This window comes from Falco peregrinus, chromosome 11 (genome assembly GCF_023634155.1).
Source record: "Falco peregrinus isolate bFalPer1 chromosome 11, bFalPer1.pri, whole genome shotgun sequence".
Classification (NCBI taxonomy): Eukaryota; Metazoa; Chordata; class Aves; order Falconiformes; family Falconidae; genus Falco; species Falco peregrinus.
This window is the reverse complement of record NC_073731.1, coordinates 28,448,851-28,471,386: the sequence shown is the minus strand read 5'-3', so window position 1 is coordinate 28,471,386 and position 22,536 is coordinate 28,448,851. Positions and strand designations below refer to the sequence as shown.

Genomic DNA, 22,536 nt, shown 5'->3' with positions numbered 1-22,536 from the left:
CTTTGCCCTGCAGACAACTTTTAGCCAAGAACACGCTGAGGAATCATTTCTGCTCGCTGTGCAGACAGGTGCCATAACTCACACTTCTAGCACAGCTCTTTCAGATATAACTAGCTTTGCCCTCCAGAAAAAAAGAAAAAAAAAAAAAAAAAAAGGAGTAACAGCCACTTCACTGACACATCCTCCTGCATTCAAACCACCCGGCTAGATGTTGCCATCAGCTCCACATACAGTCTAGCTCACCTCAACTCCTTCCCAAGAGTTGCCCTCATCCTTCTCTCTCAAGAAAAAGAAAAGGGGGGGGGGGGGGGGGGGGGGGAGGAATACCAATGCAAATCCACCACTGCGGAATAAACACTGTCACCTTTCCCACTCCCCTACAGCATCCATGATCGAGACACAACCAACCCGGCTCCTGAAGAAACACCAGCCTCCCCTTGCCCCTGCCCCAGCATCCTTTCCCAATTTTTAACAAAAGCCCCACAGCCTGCCTTTTCTCCAGGCAGCCCCTCAAGATACAAGACCGCAGCACCTCACAACACCTCACGTCCTGCCCCCTTGGTGACCATGACCATCCAGCACCAGTGCCCGTGACTGGGATCAGTTGAGCTGTGGTCCAAAAACCTGAACAGAGCCACTGTGCTGCCACGGTGAGGAAGACATAGCACCTTGAAATCAACAGGGTGGCAGTCCTTTTGCTGTGATTCAGTTAGCCTGGTGGTAATGAACACCCTCTGTCTCTGCCTCCAGCTCCAGGGAGTAACTGGGCAGGGCTGGGAGGGCAGAGGAGCATCACTGGCTGCCTTGGACATCAGAGCAAAATCTGGGGTTGGGTTGGGATGTCAGCACTTGCAAGCCTCTCTTCTCCTCAGGAATGTCTGTGTAAGTCACATGAGGCGGTTCAGATGTCGGTGAGGCTCAGGGAACACACTAATTCTCAGGACAAGCACCAGCAGCTCCAACATGGACCATGGCAGAAGCCCTGTCGCATCTGAGGAGGGAAGAACAGGCTCTTCAGGACAAGTGGATGTTGGGATGATGGTCTGGCCAGCAACATTGGCCAAAGACAGCCCCCAGCTCAGACATGAGCAGCCATCTCAGGGGAGATGTGACTTCTCTCAGTGCTCAAGCCCACTACAATCCCATTTCATGCAGACCCTTCTCATCAACTCTTCCTTCCCCCACCTCATTAAAAAAAAAAAAAAAAAAAAAAAGCTTCGGAAGAGGACATTACATAGAAAGATATTTGAAACAGATCATCGCATTCATCAGCTCTTGTCCCTCGAAGCCACCAGCCCCTGCCTCAGAAGCCATCAGGTCTAGCTGGCCTGCTCCTCAAGCCCTCCACCTCCTGGCAAGCTGCCCCACGGGCCGCAGACAGCAAACACAGGGCAGCAAATGTCACAGATGCTCTTGCATTCCCCATATGGGGATTTGGACAGACACCAGCTGTTTCCCAGGACTGTGTGTTTCCAGCCCAGTTCCCAGCCAGTAAGTCCCCAGAGACCCATCACGCTTCTTGGATATGCTCTCCAGAAGCAGTAGGTGCAGCTGCTGAAAAGAGGCACCTTACCTACTTCTTACCAGGTGTCCCCACATCTGTGCAAGATGCCAACTCCAGCAGAAGGAGGAGAACATGAAACACTGAGTTTTTTGCAGAGCTAAAATGGTCCAATGAATATGGAGTGCAAACTGTGGGATTTCTGTCTCTGACTGGAGTTTTCTCAAGCCTCAGGAGAGAGAAAAGTTTAGGAGTTCAGTTCCAGTGTGAAATGAGGAGTCAGGGTAACTTTTTTTTTTCAAATTTTTTTCCCCAGCGTTCTCTGAGCAGAAGTCTGGATAGATTGCAGCCCTGCAGTCTAGGCAGGATTTAGCCAGGACCTTCCCCTCTTCTGTGAGGAAAGGCAAAGCAGATGGTCACAGTCAGTCCTCCAGCGAGTTCAGGCATCCCTAGCATGGAACATTTCAAACGATGGGTCCTATTCTCTCAGAGAAACGCAGATAAACCAAGAACCGCTCCACTGGAAGAAGTACACTGGGTTTGGATTTACACAAATGTAAAGGGAAAAGATGTGGAACTCTGTGTGCACAGCGTATTCTGAAATACCAGGGACTAAGACACACATGGAAACATAGGGAAAACACAGGGTACTGCCTACAGCCCAGCCATTAAGGCGTTCTCCTTTGCTGATGTGGCCTGTAGGACAGGTCTGGCCAGCTGACTTGAGGAGACTCCATCTCCACAGCAGTCTGGGATGGATGCAGTGCTAAGGGCACCACATCTCGCACTGCGGAGGATGCACGGCGCGAAGCAGGGCATGAAGACAGCTGCAGAGCCCCACCAGCATGAAACACTGATCCTGAAATGCTATGGGGGCTGCACTGGAGTCTAAGCAACCCCACCACTGTCAAAGCCTTGCAACGTCCAGCCAGAAAAAAATACATGAGTGCAGTAGTTAAGTGCTCTTAGATGATGAACCCCAAAAGGGGAGGTGAAAGATTTCCTCTCACTGCTGTCCCACCAAGAACGACCTAAGGCCACCAAACATACCAACACCACCCAAGCAGCAGCACACTCTTGCTTGTTAATCACATGGATGAAGATCTCCAGTCACCTCAGCAGTCGTTCATCAGGGCGACCCCACAGCGGTACACAGGTTTGAAACACAGATTTGCTGCTGACGTAAGAATCAATCCCGGGAAAGATGGGAGGCAGCGAGGATGGGAGGATGAGCCAGCGTGCTTCAGCGTGCACCTACCCCTCCTCTCAGTTAAATGCACTCACTATGACTGACTGGACAATTAAGCCCATCGCATCTGCAAGACAGGAAAGGCACGGGTAACACAGGCGCGGCGAGGACAGCAGCTCAAGCAGCTTCAAAGCTTGTTACACAAACACAGGCAATGGAAGGAGAAGTACTACAGACTGCGTGTGCCGCAATCAACGTCTGTCAGTTATGTCAGCTCTTACAAAGCGCTGGGCCAAGCCTGAGAGGCAGGAGTCCCGAGAGAGCTTGGTGTTTTCTGCAACAAGAGAAACCTGAGCTGATTTCATAGCTGACCCTGCTTCAAGCAGGAGGCTGAATCACGGACCTCCTGCGGTCTCTTCCAACCAGAATTATTCTATGATTTCATGAAGTGCCTGTTCCTGATTAATAGCTGTCTCGCTTTCCTTGCTTAGCTGCCAACAACTGCAAATCTCAGTACTCTTTGTTCTCTGTGCTACCTGAAAACAAGCTCTCTCGGTTTCCATCACATACCTGTTCCCCAAACCTCTTTGGAGTTTCAAGTTTAAATTCACCCAGAAGACCAAGGGCAAAATGCCACTATGTGTGGTGAGCCCTCCAGATGGATTGAATCCACAAAGTGCAGAACTGAGCTCTTGCGAGTGAAAGACGCTGATTTTGGTCCACCTACAGTCACAGCGGGGGGCAGGTTTAGCCAACAGACACACAAAAACTCGCGCTGGCCCGAGAGTGATGGGCAGCAAACTGGCCATCACAACCATGAGATGCTGGTACAGCTGTCTGACAGGGGCTAGAAGGCCAAAATATCTAGTGTGTGGTAGTCTGGGGGACACAGCATATACCCTCACTCAACCTATGCCTCACCCTTCAGTCTTTGGCTAGATGGGACCTTCCCGGTTTGCATCCTCTAAACTGTACTTCAGGCTTCACGCTTCATTCAAAAGCTTCAGCTCTCCAGCCACACACGGGTCCAAACTGTGAGTGTGAGCACATATAAACTGTACTACAAAGGTAAAGATAGTGGGTTTTGATAAGGGGAGCACCATCTGGATCTTTTGTCAGCAAACTGCAAATTTTCCCAGCTAGGGGAACTGACCATGCTAGCAACCAACCTGTACAGCAAAGGTCTGAATTCCTGGAGGCCAGAAGAGCTTGGAAACAGGGCAACTATGACAAGAAGAGATAATAACGACAGTTCCCTGAAAAATAAAATAAAACCCAGCATCACATGACGATCCCCTCTTACATACATGGTATGGCTGGATCTCAAATGGTCAATCTGTGGCTGGTGATGGGGGGCGGGGGGGGAGGGGCTGAGCTGGCTGCCTAAAGCTGTCTCTCTCACTGACTTTCAGCTGCCCAACTGCATTAGCAGAAGCTACAGAACATATTAAGATACTTTCCTTCACATCACCAGCCTGCGCTAGCTATTTCTACCATTGTCACAGGGTTACCAGGCTGCACAGAAAAGGCATGAGCAGTCCTCTCTCTTGAGACGTTGCCCAGCCTGTGAAATTTTCAGACTTGGGCCACAAAGGCCAGCTGACTGATGGCAGAAACACAACCTTGGCCAATGCAGGTGGTTCTGGTTTATCCCCAAGACACCCGATAACCCCTGCTCTACTTGATGGACTATTCTCATATCTTCCCCCCGCCCCGCCCCCGCCCTGAGATCTCAGCCTAAGGAGGTGATGGAAAAACCCAGTGCTGAGCACTAACCTCTTGAGGTCTGGTGTCCAAGAGACTAAAGCAATCATGCTGTTTCCTAATGGAAATACTTTCATCGCCGATGTGTTTTCCACCATTTGTTTGTGCAACTGCTCGCCCGCAGGGTCATGCTATGCGCTTGCCTGTCATTAGAAATAAGGAGACCAAAGGCAGGGGGTTCCCAGATTTTCTCTTACCGGCTAATTCAGCCTCGGAGTATGTTCTGCAGGCGAGAGACCCAGGGACAGCTCTTGCGCATACAGGACTTCACTGAAATGTCATAAATCTTATTTTGCAATGCAATCACAAATGCCCCAGCTCTACCCAGAGAACAGTGTAACAGCTGGAATAAACAGATCAAGGGAGAGGAAAAACTCTTTGGGATATCGCTGGCAGTCACACAGCAGCTAATAATGAGCCCCAAAAGCAAGACCCGCACCCCCTTGCATGCAGCCACCCCCAGCCCACACAAGGTGCTGCCAGCCCGCTCTCCCCAGGGCATCCTGCACTTCTCACGGGGGAGCACCCACACAGGGACCCCCAGCCCACACAAAAGGGTGCAGGACAGAGAAAAGCCAGCAGTATGCACACAGGGCTGCATGAGGACACCTCCTCCAGCTTTCACCAATGCCAAGTCTGGAGATGTGATAGCATTTGAGCACTCCCTCTCCACCATCCTCATCACCTGGCTCCCTCCACCCTCATGGACAGAGCTCCATCCACCTCCACCACACTCTAAGCACCTCTGCCCAGACACCCCACTCCGTGCTGTCCCACCACCCCTATGCCCTGACCAGATGCACCCAGCAGCACCAGGCACAGGGAGACCACCCGCACCCACACCTGCACCCACGCCACTTCTTGCCCTGGTCTACAACGCAGCATATCCAGAGTCAGCAACTCACAAGACACTGCCTGAATAAGCAAATTTTAAAAATAACAGAATCCCTTAGGACTTAGTCTGCATTACACAGCAAACTGGATTAGCTCAGCTACAGTCCAGAGGCCACATTGAGAAATGTATGGAGTCAGCAAAGGGAAAGGCAGCAGCAGACCAGGAAAACCTCTAGGTTCAGTTCTGCTCTCAGCTGTTCAAGGTCCACCCAAGTACCCTCCCTGCAAACCTTCCCTCAGATTCAAAGTGAGTTTGGCCATCTGCTCGGTACCCACCCGCTAGTGCAGGTCTAATGTTCAGGTACCGCTGAGGATGGCAGAGCAGAGCCCCACCTCTGTTCCACCTGCGGAAAAAGATGTGCTTTTCCACACGTGTCGTTCTCCAGACACTGAGTTCCTCCTTTGGGGACTCTCAAGAAACCAGGCAAGAAAGATAAGATGCCTAAATCCCTGTGTGGGGTACAAAATGAACTTCTAGCTGGTGAGACACAGTGCTCTTGATTCATCTCAAAGTGGTTTTGGTCTAGCAGGCAAGGAAGCTGATGGAAGACAAGGCAATGCAAGAAGTCTAAGGGGATCATAAACACGCTAAGGCAAAGGCAATGCTATCAAAATCTACTTTTCTCCTCTTTGACTCTTCACTTCCCAGAAGGTACTACAATATTTTCAGTGCACTTGACTGCTTGCCACTCCTGGGATGCAATCATCAACTCAGGCAGAAACGGAGCCACTTCAAAGCCTGCATGCGATACAGCTGCCCTCACACAGTCTGCACGCGGACATCTACGCATGCTGTCACGTGCCATGCGCCCAACACCTTCACATGGGACATGGGGACATGTGGAGGGTGTGCAGTGCAGAGATGCATGCTCAGCCCCACATGCCCGTGGACACAGGTACCACACCTGGCAGAGGTAGGACCGCCCTTGCTTGGGACCATGTGTTCCTCCCAGTCATCTCCACGCACAGCACAGCTGGATATTTTTGACTGCCCCAACTAGAGCTGCTCCAACATGCTGCAGGTGAAGCCTCTGCATCCTTGGGATGTACACTGCAATTAACGGGTGAAAATGACACCGCAGCGCGCAGTGCTTCTGCTCCAGGGCCAAACTCCTGGCACTTCTGGACCTTGAGAATGCAAGACAGCAGCTCTCTGCCCCAAGGGAACATCACAGGCATCATCTCTTGCCATCCCTCCGTGAACAGCCCCTATGGCAGAGCAACCAGCCCTGGGCAGCTTTCCTACCCAATGGACACTCTCCAGCTGGCACCGCCCGGGGGTTCGAGCACAGAAACCTGGAGGAAATCTGACGGTGTGTGCTGTTCCCCTCAAAGGGAACAGAACAGACTACAAGGGCAGAGCTGTTCTGTGGGGCGTACGCTGGCATGACCAGGGCTGCCAGGATGCTCTCACCTTCAGCAGAAGATGCAACGCCTGATCCTCCTGTCTGCCAGTATCCCTGCCAGCCTCGCATCTCAACCACAACTTGATTTTAGCAGCTGTTTTCTCTCTTTCAGATATGCACATACGCACACAAACGCACGCGCTCAAGCAGCTGTAAAATTCAAGCTTAACTGGGTAGGTAGAGCCTCTTGTAAATCACTTGTAACTCGGGGAGGGAGGGAACTTACTGCCTTACACCGGAATTTGAGAGGGCTCCATCCCTGGCCTCCTTGCTCTACCACCTCTGCAGACAGCACTACTAAACTCCTGTCAGTGCTGCAGAGGGAAAAAGCAAGAAGAACAGAGGAAAACAGGCAGCGGAGGATGCCTGAGGCTGGCTGACGTGATTCGCAATAGGCAAGTCTGCTAGAGGCTCTTACCTTTCCTCTCCTCCAGCCACTACCCTCTCATCTACCCTCTTTGTTCCCAAATTCACCTCTGGTTCGCCACCACCAGTGAGCACTAACGGCAGCTCAGGTCGGTGCCGGCCACGACTCGTGGTCCCAGCCCAGCCTGGCAGCCACAGCAGCATCTGCACATCTATTAAACCCAACGAAGCATTTGGGAGGCGGAGGTCAGCCCAAGCAGCATATGGAGTAACCGCGTGGTGAATACCGGCCTCCCTGGGAGCTGTCTGCCACAGATGGAAAAAGCCCGGGAGCCATCATGACAAAATCTTCTGGCTGGGGGCGACGCATCCTCCCTGTTGGCTTTCCAAGCCGCTGAGCAATACTGGAAACCTCAGCTCCTCTCACACCCCCTGGCCCCATGCGCATGCCTGGCACTGACTCACTCGCTGCCGTTTGCATCCTGCGGTTTGCTGGTGGGAGTTGCAGAAGGTGGGATGTGGCGATGAGATAATCCCAGTGGCATGTGGCTACCGTGGGAGGGGGACTAGCCACCTACACCAGCAGCACAAGCTGGTTGCGCGTGACGTGGATGTATCACCTAGATCCGGGTCCAGCCTGCTGCTGTAGTCACGGGGATTTTTTAACCTCGATTCTTGGTGGGGATGCGATATACCACCATACAAGGTCCTGTCCTGGAGAAAGACACCCTTTTACGTGGTCCAAGGGTTTAGTCAACGTGCAACCAGGAACACAGTTAACAGCAGCAAAGCACAGGCAGGTCACCAGGAGTGATGCTCCAGCTGTGAGATCTCCCAAGCTGAGCAACATGATGCAGTCCACAGAAGCCACATTTCCCTGGCTCACATCACCCACAATCCAAGCGCGACCTCACAGCCCCATGCTGGCCAGAGGCAGGCAAAGACAGCCACCACAGTTTCTCCAGCTCCAATTCCTCGTAGCACTGCAATTCATCTCCATCTGAAACTATTCCACTGGCTGCAATTTAAAAACAAAATCAATCCAGCAAACATTGCTAAGCAACTGGCTGTCAGTGCCACATCCCACCCCGCCAAAAGTATTTGCCCTCTCCATGACCTTCTGGCAAGAATATTGCTGCTCAGCACTTGCCAGATTTTGTATATTCAGCTATTGTTGGCAAGTCCAGATGCTTGGTTGGATTAGCAAAGAGAACCCCAGGAAATCTTCTGCAGCCATCCTGGTGAAAAACGCCGCACAGAGAGGCTGTAAGGAGCAGCAGCCCCATGTTCCAGGCCCTAGGGTCAGGACTACGAGGTGCTGACCTTGAGGCATTACCCTGGTCTGCAGGTCTGTGGGTCTCGGTGCTGCCACGCATCGTAGAGGGGATAAACCATGGAGAGCAAACACACTGAAAACCTGGTTGCAGAGCAGACCAAGCCACTTTGGGCACCAACATCTGGCTGAGAAGCTGAAGGAGAACCTGCTTGCCCATGGGGATGAGCTAAAGAGGTGGGTGAGACCCTCTCCAAAGCCTTCTAACTCCTCGCGTGAGCCGGGCAGGAGCCCCTTGGCATTGTGGTGCCCTTGGCATGGGGCCCGTGCTGGGATGTACCTTCCTCCAAGGTCAGCTGGAACAGAATTGAGGTCTGACTGTTTGGACTTGCTCTCAAACAAGCAAGCCTGAGCACTTTCAGTCTGGCTCGGACAAAGCAGCCTAAGCCAGGTTTACCCTTCAAAGCAAGTCTGTAAGCACAGCCTCCAGCAGGTCACGCAGCATGAACCCTGGGGGTTTCTCACGGGAGCCTGGACCATGGCATTCTGCCCTCCCCTTCAGGGGAAAGGCCTCTCCTGGTCAAGCCCACGCTGGATTCTTTTGGACAGCTATCAGGAATTTCTCCCTGCTCCAAGAGCAGGCCATGCTCATCCATGCTTTCCCACCCAGCTCTGCTGGGCAATCCAAGACCAGCTCCCAGGTTGCACAGCAGTGCCCGAGCATCGCCTGCGGCAGCTCCTGGGACACCTGTGCTGTGAGAAAGGATTGTCTTTCCAGAGACGGCTTAGCTCTGCACCTTCCTCTCCCCCTCAACCACCATGCCCAGACCCTTCCCCCCCCCCCCTCCTCCCCACCAGCCCCTGCCTCCCCCCGACCTCCTGGCAGCCCCATTTCCACCGTGGCTGCTCTAATGCTCAGTTAATGGTGCATCATCCACAGCATTGTTCAGACATATTCAATAAATCAGAATCCAATTACCGGGTTAAGGAAATGGGAAGCAAATGCAATTAGCCCCAGCCCCTCCCACATGCTGTGCCCTCGCTTCCTCCATTAGGAGAACTTTTCTTTCACCAGAGCACTCAGCACCGTGGCCGCCCACCCAGGAACAAGGTGGCTGCCACCACGCAGCGGGGGTACGGCGAGGGGGCAGCTGAGTTGATCTTCCCTTTTAATAGGGCAGATGGTTAATATCCCTGGCATTAATTCTCTCCAGGAATAGCACGCTCGCTCTCTGCTCAGCTATAACAGGCGTCCGTCAGAGCTGAGAGATCCCCTCCGGAGAAAGGAGCATCTGGTCCTTACTATGAAAAGGAGCTAAAAGAATAAATAAATAAGCACATCGCTTGCTATAGTGCTGGAGAACTGGTGCTGTTGAAGCATTTCAGCCTAAGTGCTGCATTTTTGACTGGAAGAGGGGAAATTCAGAGTCGGGAGTTGAGTCTGAGCTGGGAGCAAGGAGCAGCCCGGGCAGCCAGTGCCAGGGCTGGGTCCGGCACTGAGCTCCCACCGGAGCAGGACCCCCCTCAAAGGCAGCAGTGGGGGGCTGCTGCCAGCGGGCTGGGATGTAATGCCAGGCACAGCTCCTCGGGAAGGGCTTGCACCGGCTCTGGGCTGGGGACTGCCGGTGGGGGCCAGGTATATGCTGTGCCTGTGGACAAGGAGAAAAACCGCTCGAGGGAACTTTGTGGGTGTTTCCCAGACCGGTGGGACCCTCCAGCATCGCTCCATCCAGCAGACTAACAGTTAACCCCATCAACCAGCAACAGCCTGCAGCTGCAAAGGGATGCGTTTGGAGAGGGGAGGGAGGCTGCAGCTTGCTCAGGGCAAGCCGTGGTGCACCAAAACTCCCACCCTGCCCTTCTCACACTGACAGCAGTAAGGGAGCGCGGGTCCTGCAAGGCAACCCTCGCTGCACCCCTCCCTGTGTCTCCCCAGAGGTCCTTTGGGTGCCGAAGGGTATTTTTGATCCCGATGGTGCTGGAGCGGCTGGTAACCCAACAAGTTCTTACCTTCCTCTCTCCCTCACTCAGCAAAAGTCCCTTATTCCCCACATTAACCTCTCTCTCTACAGAGCAAAATAAGTCCTCAACAGTTATTTTATCCCCCTTGCACCATCTCACTGAACCCTCTGCAGAGCCAGAGTTCCCAGCACTGGTGAAGGCTTTTTGCCCATCATGGAGATGCACTTTCATACACCCATTACTTTTTGGAAGGAAAAAAGGAAGAGGCTTTCCCTTTCTTTCCCTATGGTCTTAATTAATAGGTTTAGAACATCCAGGCATGCCAAGAAATGAAGCACATTGAAAGAGTCAATCCTAAAAATACAACGCAGACAGAATCAATCCCAAGCACACCCGCTGGGCATGGGTGAAGGCCCCAGACCCACCTAGCATCCCAAAACCACGGCCCTGAAGAGGAACGGGATTATCCACCCATGTAATGAAGTTTTGTGAGGAAGCTGAGGAGAAACCAGGGGGGAGGCAGAACCTGTGGTGGCGGGTGTCACGGACGGCACGGTCACTGGGGATCCTCTCGCTCTCCCGCTGGTTAAAGGCATGGAGCCGGTACGGGTCCTCGCCGCCCTTCCACCTGCGGGCGCTCAGGTACCTCCGCTCTTCAAACTGATCCCAAAGGTCGTCCCAGTCCACGTCCGAGCCCTGCACACACAAAGTCAGCCCCATTAGAGACAGGAGAGACCAGAGGACGCCTGACCCCATCCTGGAGGTCCGCCCCGGCCCCGCCGGAGGTCGGTAGCCCTCTGGCATGGGCAAGCATCACCACAGCAGGCTAACAGGGACCCTCGTTAGGTCTTCAGGCTTGGGGGATTTTTGTTCTTAGATCTTCAAACGGTGTGTTCTAAGACAGCCTGCTGATTTGACTTGAAAATGACTGATCTGAAACCGAATTCAGGTCTCTGGTGGATACTCCTCTCAAACAGCACGGTCTCAAGGAATATAAAAGCGCAAAGATCACGTTAGGCTTTTAATTTCCCTCCAGCCAAAAAACAAAGGTATTTTACACCAGACGCCCTGTCGCCCCTGTAACCCTTCAGGTGTGAAAGGGCCATCACACAGCAGCAGTTTCATCAAGCACAATCCAACATTTCCACAGCCATATCCTGGCTCCAGAGCCAGCTCCAGCAATGGGACCCTGGGAGAAGGGGGCCGTCACCCTCCCAGCCCATCTCTGCCACAGAGTCTCCCACCGAGGACTTCAGCCCTAACTGCAGGGAGAAGAGCAGGCAAGCACATGCCTGTGTGATCCCCCCATCTCCAAAAGGATGGAGGAACTGCATTTTGGGGTTACCCAGCAGCTCCGACAAGCCATGAGGGGTTTAAGCATCCCTGGGCGGCTTGGTGTCATCAGCGGGTTCAAGCATCCCTCAGCAGCACGATGCTCTCAGGGGGTTTAAGCATTCCTCGGTGGCACGGTGCCTGAGCCAGCAAGCACAATGCAGCGCCGATAAGATCTCATCGTTACAGCAGCCCAACTTCTTTGATCTCAGCCTACCTGTAACACGGAGAGATGCAAACATTTACAGACATCTCAGCCCTAAAGAAAATTGTGATCTTATCCAATAATTGATCTTTTCTTCTTCATTTCATTTTTTTTTCCCCTCCTCAATTCACACCATCTCAAAGCCGATTTTGCCTGCTAATAGTGCAAAATGAAGCTTTTGAAATGGGCGATTTTTATCCTGTAATTGATTTTACTCGCATCTGGCAGCACATTTTCTTTACTCAGAGGAAGGGGAGGACAGAGCACCAGCTCCTGCAAGTGAACCATGGCAGGATCAAGTCAGGTACCTCCATCCACACGATGCCCCACACCACCCTGGGTCACCGTGACACAAGCACCCCCAAAAAGCCAACAGAGCCCAGGGATGGGATGCAGGGGCTCCAGACACAGGGTTGTATTCATCCTGCCCTAGTGTGACCCCACAGCCTTTCTCAGGAGCAACTGCAGCACTTACCCCAGTGCAGGGAAGATCAGAAGAAAGCCCCGAGCCACCAGCTGTACTGGGAGAAAGTTATTCAGGACTGGGAGAAAGTTATGAAACCAGTAAGGTCACTGCAGGAGGTTTACGAGGGGGATGTATGTAACCCGCCTGCCAGCTTTCGGGAAGACTGATGTACACAGGGTGATAAATATTGCTTATGCTTTTTCTAGGGCATCTTGCAAAATGAGATTTACTGCTGCAGTAAAAGACCAGGGAGAAGTGAGCCGATCGCATCACGGAGCCACCGACAGCCTGGCATTTATAAGATCTCACGATGACCCCAGGAAGCCCGGAGCCATTAACACAACTGCCGCCAAGCTGCGGTCCCTAAATTTTAATGCTGTGAAGAAAAGTAAAAGTTGGTTTTATCAAACTTAATAAGAAGAGAAATGGTTTTTAAAAGTGGCCACGTAGCACTTAAGGCTGCCGGATGTGTGTATACACATTTTTGTTAATGTCAGTTAAACACAATAGCCTGGAATCAGATAGAAGGGTGCAGTCAGGCGAGCATCCGATGGCTGGAGCAGGAGGGCCGATGGATTCCCATGGCTCCAGGAAAACTGGAGCTTCTACATGTGCTGCAAGGGCAGCAGGGCTCTGGCCAGGCCAGGAGAAGCAGGGAGTCAGTGCAGAGAAGGGTCCCGGGACATGCTTTGAGGTCTGGGATGGCATTTCCCCAGCATTCATCTAACCCCACTACCATCCTCTTACTGGGGGGTCCCAGCAGTAAGTGGATACGTGGACAAATGCCGGTGCTTTATCCCATGGCATTTGCTTCTCAGCCTGCCCTGGATATACCTCTCATCCAAGGGTTGCATTCTTGTTTCACACCCCAGTGAATAACTAATACCCCTGTGAAACCTCCACCTGAAAGGTATCAGCCCACCTCGACTCACCCAGACTCTCCTTTTTCGGTTGAGAAAAGCTATCAGTAGGATGGTTCCTAAATATCAGGTAGCTAAGTAAGTAGACATCTGAGATCAAGAGCAAACTGATGCCAAATAGATATTACAGAGTTATTTTAACCACTATCTGGCCAAGAAATAAGCCCAGGGATTCTGTTAACTTTCTCAGCCAGAAGCAGATACCCAGGTTTGGTCATCTGCTCTCAATCCACATCTCCTGTCCAGATCTTTTGGGTGTTTTTCAGGTTTCCATCGCAAGCTTCCCTGCAAGGGTAACCAAAACTGGAGCGGGATGCTTGGGCACAGGTGCACACCAACCTCTGCAAAAAAATACCTGTGCAAAGCAGGGAGGGAAAGTGAGGCAGCATCCTCAGATGAAAAGCTCCCAGCTATGCAGGTGGTGGGAGGCAAGAGACCTCCCTGACCCGCACACGGGGACTCACCTGTGTCTCTGTGCCCGATCAGGCACAGGGAATGCGAGTTAAGGCATAAGGAGAAATCCCCTTCGCTCACCCAGGGGCGGCACATCAGTTAGGGGTTACTGGGTAAGGTCTTCATTATAGTATTTCCGCCACGTATTATCACGTCTTCCTCACACCAGAATTGCGTCTTGGGAGTTATTTAACTGATGTGCAGAAATCTAAATTTAATTTATTATGATCTAACTCACTTTAGAAGCCAAATTACCCTGCACTAGAAAAGGATCAAGTCAATACTCCACTTGCCTTTCTATTTATCTTCTACAGGGTTCCTCTCTCCAAGTTTCATATTCATTTTCTCCCATGTACTAGTAATAAATTTTCATTTTTTTTCTTGGAATTAGGTAATTTCTCTTTCAACGTTGCAGTTTAATGGCTGGCATTAATTATAGGAAACACAGTCAGTGCTTAAAAGAGTTTGAGAGACTCAATGATTCTGCAGGAAAGAGAGGAAAAAATATCCAAGGGGGTAGCTGGCTGCTCTTGGCAAACAGGTGCCACCTCTGCCAACACCACGTTCAGGGGGGTCCTCAGGGGGGTCAGCGAGAGGCACCCCTCCACACAAAGAGACACGGACAAAACTGATTGCAGAGAGCAGATCCCATCTCACGCCAGCATCCAGCCAAGGGCAGGGCTGCCCTCATCCTTTGCCAGCTCTCTAAATCCGCCCCCCCCTAAAACCGCTCGCAGCCTCGCCGGCAAAGGGCAAGCAGCAAACCCCAGAGCAAGCACAGAGGCAGCTTTTCACCGCAACTGTACAGTAAGGATTGAAAGCCTCTAGGTGCAAAGATGTAATTCATCATCTGCCTCTTAGATCATGGCTCAGAAACAAAAAAAAAAGGGGAAAAAAATACCAAAACCAAAAAAAAAAAAAAAAAAAAAGGAAGCAGTGCTGCGGGGGGAGAGCGGGTCATTAGCAGTAAAACTACAATTTTCTGGCAACTGCTAATGCCTTGTTTATGTGGATTTCTGCGAATATGACATTTTAATGGCATAATAATTGTGTGATTACAGTACAGCAGGGATCGCTGGAGCGGGAAGGAGGAACAAGCAACCCAGCTGGCTGTTGCTGCAGGCCCACAGCATCCCCACAGGATGCTCTGCTCCCCCCTGCCCGCAGCCCCCAGTACCCCTCGCCGGCACCGGAGCCCGGAGCAGGCTGGGTGCTGGGCAGGGGATGGGAGCCCGGAGCAGGCTAGGTGCTGGGCAGGGGCAGGCGCAGCGAGGCAGCCCAGTGGGGAAAGGGCGTTTTGGGTGAAGAGCCTGGCCCAAGCAGAGCCAGCGGTGACTGGGGATGGGCACATCGCACCCGTCCTCAGGGCCAGCCTGCAGCTGCCCAAGAAGAAAAGGAGTGGGTAGTGCGAGCCAAAACCGGACTCTGATTCACTTTCTTCTTTTGTGGCACTGTTTTAAAATAGAAAACTTAAGCCTTCGCTAAAATAAAAGCTGCTTCCCTTTTTGGGGCTGCTGACTGTTGCCATTAGACCAGGGTGACTTGGACCGGCACCACAAGCATCCTTTCAAGAGGCAGCAAACCCAAGCCAGCCCGACAGGTTCACCAGGGAGCCCCAGTCTTTGGCCAGGCAAAGGGGTTCTGCCTGTGCCGGTGCAACGATGACCCCAAGGGGGTCTGGCTGTGGCCAAGTGTGCCTCTACCTTGGCCCCACACACACCTAGCTTTCCCTAGAAAATCTCCTCCCTACATAATCCCTGACCAAGCACTCACTGCTGAGCCTCTGTCCTGCCTTCCCTGGGATTCAGGCATTACAGAAAAACAGGAGGAAATAAAAAAAAAACAAAAATGCACCAGCCTAGCAAAATCTCCAATAAACAAGCAAAAACTCTAGAAACTTGGATGCCACATGGCATGCTGCTGCTTGGCCGCCCTCAGTCGATCCTCTGTGTGCAGAGGGCTGGAGCACGTGTGCGTTCGGCACAGCTCGGGGGCACGGGAGGCCGAGGGCAATCTTTCAGCAGGAATTGCAACCAGGCATTATAGAAATTGGATTTAAACTTCTCACTGAAGCACAGGGCCCCTGCAAGCAGGAGGTTCAATTATAGAGCTGTTACCAGCCAAGGCGCTAATGCCATCTGAAAGGATTATACTTCAAACAGGGTAGGGCTCATCCCTCCTTGTCCCCCCGTGCCAGTGCGAGCACTAAGAGGGTCAGCAGCCCCAGAGGGGAGAGAAGTTGGGCAGCATCACGCTGCCTCTGTCCTCTTCCCTGTCTCCCCAAACAGCCCAGATGGAGAATCGAGGTCCGAGATCCTTCAGCAGAGCTTTGGTGTAGTCTTCTCGACACCAGCGCCCAGTGGCTTGGCTTAGCCCCGTGCACTGTGTTGTGTGCCCCGATGGCCTCATCCCCAGGATACAAGGGGGAGGGAGACAGAGCACCACAGCCATGCTTTTTGCCCCGTCCGAAGAGCGTGTGGCAGTGCCAAAATCAGGCTGTGGGTCTCTGCAGAACAGGTTTCGTACCCCTCCTGCAGCACATCCTCCCCTGCATCAGGTACCACTTGGCAGCAAACCTGCACGGCCTATGGAAGGGTCACGTCCCCACGCCAAACTGCACAGCCCTCAAGCCAATCAAGCACTTAAACACAAACTTAAGTGACTCCAGGCATTTGGAGGAGCCCACAGAAATCCCTGTTTAAATGCTTGAAGTTAAGTACTTGCTTAAGTGCTTCACTGGCTCGGTGCCGCCTTCTCCAGCTTTGTGCTAACAGCAACCATGCAGTGGAAACGGAGGTAGCTCTGGGCTCCAGCCATCATCCACCCTTAATTAGTCTTCTGCCCTGGGGGGATTTTAGCTCCAGCTCCTTTATTTGAGGGCTGTGAAACTACTCCTCCTCTTGCCCAGCTACCTGGGCACAACGCTCAGGCGCTCCTTGGTGGCAGCTCCTGCGGGACCCCATGGGGGTACACAGCAGACCCATGTCTGCCAGGATCCCACCCTTCCCCAAGGAGGACCAGCATCTCCCACTGCTCAGAAGCGATTCACTGCCTCTCAAGAGAGACTTGCAGATCTGAGTCTGCTCTGACCCCCCTTGCTGGGGGAAGAAAGAACGAATTTTTTTTTAAAAAAAAATCAAATTAAATATTAATATGGATACCCAATTAAAGCAAAGCACTTCTTCAGCAAAGCCTGTCCTGCAGCTAGGCTCCCTGGAGAAGCTCTGAACTTTCACCATTAAGCTTCTTGCTGCCACTGACCTTTTCCTGCTTGCACACGTCCACGGGCATGCTGCTCCATCTTCAAAAGACAGAGCATCGCCACCTCCTCTGCTACCTGGGCAGGGAACATGAGTCCCTGAGGACCTTCTAGTAAGCGTCCCACTTTCTCACTTGGCCTTGAGGCCAAGGCCATGCTGTCACCACCCTTGCTGCCCTTCCTGCCCATCACCCAGTTTCCTTTACCTGTCTCCCTCCAACCACCACTCTAATGCCCACTCCTGCTTGGGCAGTGGCTGGATCTCTCATGTGGCACATGCACAGGTTTGCATAATCAAGACACCTCCTGCATCAGGCAACAGGACTGAAAAGGCTAGAAACTGGCCATGGAAGAAGACCTGACCTTCAAGAACTACAGCTGCAACCACTGCCTGGATGGAAACATCCCCGCATTCAGGCTCTGGAGAAGGTTCTGCAGTGTCTTCCTCTCACCATCCCCACGCCCAGCTAGCACCAGCACAGGCTGCTGGCCACTGATTCAGCCCACACAGCCAACACAGCCCTAGGGCGGCTGAGCTATCGCTACACCAGTCACAACCAGAACCAGCTCTTTGCACATCTTCTTGTCCCGATTTGTGGTAAACGACATAAAAACACCCTCCAGAGGCTTAAATCTGCTAAATAAATCCAGCCAAATACAATGGTATGAAAAGCCACTGGAGAATTATTGATGCTTTTTCTAGTAAGGGCACCCAAGCTTTAATTTAAAAACAGATGGCCAGGGAAGCCACCAAACTGGGGACTTCCCTTGCAAATCAGGAGCAGGAGACTTTGAGTTGCAAGAAGGGAAAGATGACAGATTCATTGCTTTGATGAACAGCCAAATTTTGTTTCCAGGGCTTCCCTTAGAAGAAAGCAAGTCAGCTCAGAGTTCACACCATGCTTATCAGCCATGCCGGCAGCAGTGCCGGGTTCAAATAGACCCCCTTCCTCCTGCAGGCAGCCTGCGCCTGAGCTTCACGCATGGACGATGCTCCTACCCACTGGCTTGCATCCTACCCATCCCCTGCAATCAGGCCACCATCCTGCCTCTGTGCTGAGGGAGGCAATGCACACTGCCTGCCAGCATCCCACACCCCAGCCAGATCCCAAGGAATCCTCGTGGTGACCCCCATCACCTCCAACATGCTGAGGAACCTCCTGCTGCCCTGTGAGAATGGGGAGGAGTGCAGGATCCAGGCCAGTGACCTCTAGAAACAAAATGCAGCTACAAAATTCCCTGTATTCCCAGTTGGAAAGATGGTCTTCCGTCTTGGATCCCCCAAATCAGGTACATACAGAAGCGACTCACTTCATAAAGAACACAGGCTTTCATTCTTTAAAATAATAAATTAGCCTGTAGGATAGCCTGACACATGAAGACAAATCCTGTATAATTAAAAAGGAAAGGAAGCCGATTATATCCTTCTGGAGAATATTGCTGCCTGCTTCTGTTTTATTTATACGTTACACCGTATAATGAGCTGAATATTTAGGAGGTCAGCATAAACCAAGCTGCTGACTGGACAAAAGAGAAGACCCAGCTCTGTCTGCGCCGGGAGCCAAGCAGGAGGATGGAGGGGATTTTCAGCCATCTCCTCCTCCCGCTGCCCGCAGTTCCCCTGGGATGCTGCGGGACGGCAGCTCAGGCTGCATCAGTCTTCCCAAACTTTTGCCAAAAAAGGTTTTCTGGGCTCTCCCAAAGCCCCCCAAGAAGGGATGAGCAAGGCCAGTCCAAGCCTGACGGTACCTGTGAATTCTTCTAATGGGTCTGCAAACAGCAATCCTGGAGAGCAACGACAACCAAATAGGTTTCAAGAGTCTATAAGAGACTCTGCTTCCACTGAGATGATTTATTTTCTTTAAGACTTCAGGTTTAAAAAAAACAAAAGAGGTGGAAAAGCGCTGGTTTGGCAGCAGCTCTGCCCCACAGTAAGCCCCCCAGATTGATGGGGACAGTCCCCTCCCTGATGCCCCCACTGTGGCTCCCACCAGCGGTGGGACACCTGCAGCCCCCCCAGGCTCTCTCCATCCTCCCAGATGCCAGCTCCCAAAGCTCCTTTGCTCCCTGGCCAGAGGGGGTCCCCTTGGCACCCTGCTCCGGCTCGCTGGGGCGCTGGGAGACGGCAGAGAGCATCTTTGCAGCCGTGGTGCTGCACTGATCGGAGGACCACGAGCAGCCCCTCCACAGCCTGGTGCCACCATCCGCTGGCCGCATGGCGCAGGGCAGCAGGCGGGTGAGCACCAGAGCTGCTCCCCAAAGGTCGTCAGCAATTACATGGGGCGCTAATTGGGAAAGAAACAAAGGTAGCACCCCCTGTCACCTCCACACGAGCCAGATTAAGCTCATTCTCAGGATCATCGGAGGTCAAACACACCGAGAAGAGCCCGGACCCACAGAGGCAAGTAGCGTGGCAAAACAGAGCTCCTGCGCAGACAGACGGTGTTTTGTTTTTCCTTCTGTGCTGTTTCAGGACAGACATGAGCTGCTTCCCAGCCATGAAGGTCAAACCAGCCTTCCCAAGCTTCAGCAGGAGCAGCAGATGATTTAGTACTTAGGAGTCCATAGCTGCGCTAGGTCTCCAGCTGAGCTTTGCTCGTCCTTCTGCATAAAAGTCCAAACTCCTACCAAACCACAGAGCTTGAGCACCTCGGGGGCTGGGGAAGGTCTCCCCCTTCCCCACAGAGCTGTGGGTCCCACATGCCAGAGGCCAGCCCAGGATAGGTGGCATCGGAGGGAAAAGGAGGGCAGGGAGGCGAGAGTAAAGGTGCCGGCAGCCCGAGTCCTGCCCTGAACCCAGCCCTTGAAGAAGCAAGCGGCTGATCTGAGATGGTGCTGTCAATACACTCGGCATCCTCGACCTGATGCGGCCTCTTCACAGCAGCAAAACCAGGGGTAATCCATCTGGTAATTGCTTCCATGGGGATCTTTACCCAGCTTTATAAACTAATGCTACTATCCTTCCCCGAGCAGCCGCCTTTCCAAACCGAGCAGCAACGAGGGGCGATGGATAACAGCAGCATATTAATTTGAAGGGAAAAGTGCCTCTAAGGGAGGGAAAGCTCAGCCTTTATTTTACCTTGGTTTATTCTAACAGAGGAGGAAAAAACCCCAGAGGTTAGAAGAACAGATATTCAAGCAAAATAAAATAATTTCAAGTATGCAAGGCAGTTATATGCATGGTTTCAGCTGTCTTCAGGAAGCCACCAGCTTGCCTTTCCCCCTCCCTCTGTCAGCCAACTGCTTTTGAGGAGCAGAGCTTTACCAAGCGGGCACCAAGGCAAATGTGCTCCAAGGAAGGAGCTCAGCAAGGACAAGAAATGCCGTCAGCCAAAACTCCCCACTCCTGCACTCCATTTCCAGCTCTGGCAAAGCCCCGGACTCCCCCCCAGCCGTGCCTCAGTTTCCCTGCTCCTACAATTAACTCACGAGGTTCCCACCTGGTGGGTGGCTCCCCAGGGAGCATCACCTGTGCCGAGCAGCTCCAGCACGAGGCCTTTTTTGCTCTTCCCATCTCTCACTCGTTGCAGAGTGGGAAAAGCAGAGGAAAATCCTTGCTGGTGACCAACTAAAATGCCCCAAGCCCTCTTGGAGATCTTTCCTGCACTGTGCACAGTGTGCAGCGATGTGCTGCAGGCCAGCCCAGCCCAAACCACGCCAACCAGCTGCCCTGGTACCAGTGGGGATGTTCTTGGTCAGAGCATGACCTCTCCAACGTATTTAAAAGCACCACCAGCAAACACACAGGCGGCCCAACCCCACACCGAGAGGATGCAGGAGCCTGGGGTGGGTTTTCAGCAGCTGGCAGGGGCAGCACGGGCTGTGGGTGCCAACCCGTGGGGCATCCTGCAAACCCTCAGTGCACAGCTGGAGTGTGGGACCCACTGGTGCCCACGTGTCAGGCACCATTCCACCACCAAAAAGCCCCGGTGACCCACCTCCTCATCTCAAACGCATTTTGCAGAGGGGCAGGTGTTTCTGTAACCCGGAGCTGGTCCTCAACAGGCAGGCAGGAGGGGATGAAGCTCAGGTCATGGCATCAGTGCTCCAGGGTGCATGTACTACCCAGCTGCCAGCCCATCCTCCCCGCAACTCTGCTCAAGGAGGAATTAGATATAAAACATTTGTGACAGCAAGAACCGATCTAAACCTTTGATCCTTAGGTACCTGCTGCTGGAGTGTCTGCAAGATCCCGAGCCTGGGAGCAACATGACTGACAGCACCAGAGATACAGCAGCATAATTTAGAGCGTATGTGTCAGCCCAACCTTCTCCTATCTCAGCTCAGTAATAGGAATAAAAAAACCCAACCCTGGCTAGTGAGAGATGCGTTGTAGCAAGGTATGGTGAGTTAGAAAATAAACAAGGACTGCGGGTCCCTGCCAGCCGCAAGCACAGGCGCTGCTGGAGCTCCAGAAAAGGCTGTGCCTTGGGATGATGCAGGCCGAGCTGGGGATGGGGAAGATCAGAGGCAAGGCATGGCCAGCGTGGCCTGGCCAGGCAGATCACAGGCAGATCTGCCGGTTCCAGCCACCTTCCAGCAGCACAGAGCTGCTGCTTGCACAAGCAAACCCTGAGCAGCGCTGCAGCTGGGCATGGGAACCAGGGTGTGGGACATGCCAGGTCCATGCAACAGGGACAGCCTGAGGACAACATGGGCCAAAGCTCATATCGAGGCCTGATCAATATTTTAGGGTAAATTTGCCTGAAAAATCAAGCCCCCAGGGAGAGAAGAGACAGTGCTGGGAAAGAATCGTGGCTTCTTCTGGAGCAAAGACCCCCTCCTGCCACCGCAAAAGCCACCTGCTCCTCTCAAGGGACAGGCTTAAACAGCATCACCCTTTCCAAAAAAAAAAGCAAGCAAATGAGTATGGAGACTCACACCCCACCACCCCCTCCTGCTGAGCTCATGCAAAGGCAGGAACACAGCTTCCCACATTGCTGGGAGATCAGAGATGCAAAAGGAAAACAGAGCCAGGGGCGGGTTGGGGGGTGGTCACACAGGGACATGGACAAAAACAATCAAAGCTGTAATTGGGCTTGTAGCAAACAACATCTGTAATTTGGAGGACAGGTGTGTTACCACCAAGGGCTCATCATTGGAGCTCTCACACCCAGGAGGATGCTGGTTCAAAAAGCACTGCTATGTCACAGCCCAGAGACACAGGACAACCTTCCCTTCCCCCTTTCCCTAACACGCTGGCAACATCTGATCAATATTTCTGCGAATCTCTAAAAGATAAAAGAAACCCAGAACGTCAACCAAAAACCCCCACTCAAAATAACAATAGAACCCCCACTTCTAAGTCACCTGATGCAGCAAATTCAAAACACCTCCTAAAAGCATGGGGACCTGGATGGAAACCAGCAACCAGGCAATGAGCTTTGTTGTTATTATCGGAAAAAAAATAAAATCTGTGTTTGGCACTCTCTCACACATACACACACATTTCGCTGCAATAAGGAAAAGAGCATTTTTGGAGTCACCGGTTATGAAAACGTAGCATGGAAATCTTGGTGGGCAGCTCCAGCCTGGGCATGCACCAG

At 52.5% G+C, this 22,536-nt stretch overlaps 1 protein-coding gene across 1 annotated transcript in view; it reads right to left on the bottom strand.

The window, feature by feature from the left end:
- Positions 1-22,536, bottom strand: part of GALNT14 (polypeptide N-acetylgalactosaminyltransferase 14) — a 101,187-nt gene that overhangs the window by 53,606 nt on the left and 25,045 nt on the right. Inside the window, exon 2 of the mRNA XM_055816541.1 lies at positions 10,882-11,051. Coding sequence (XP_055672516.1) covers positions 10,882-11,051 — 170 coding nt within the window. The remainder of the gene's footprint in view (positions 1-10,881; positions 11,052-22,536) is intronic.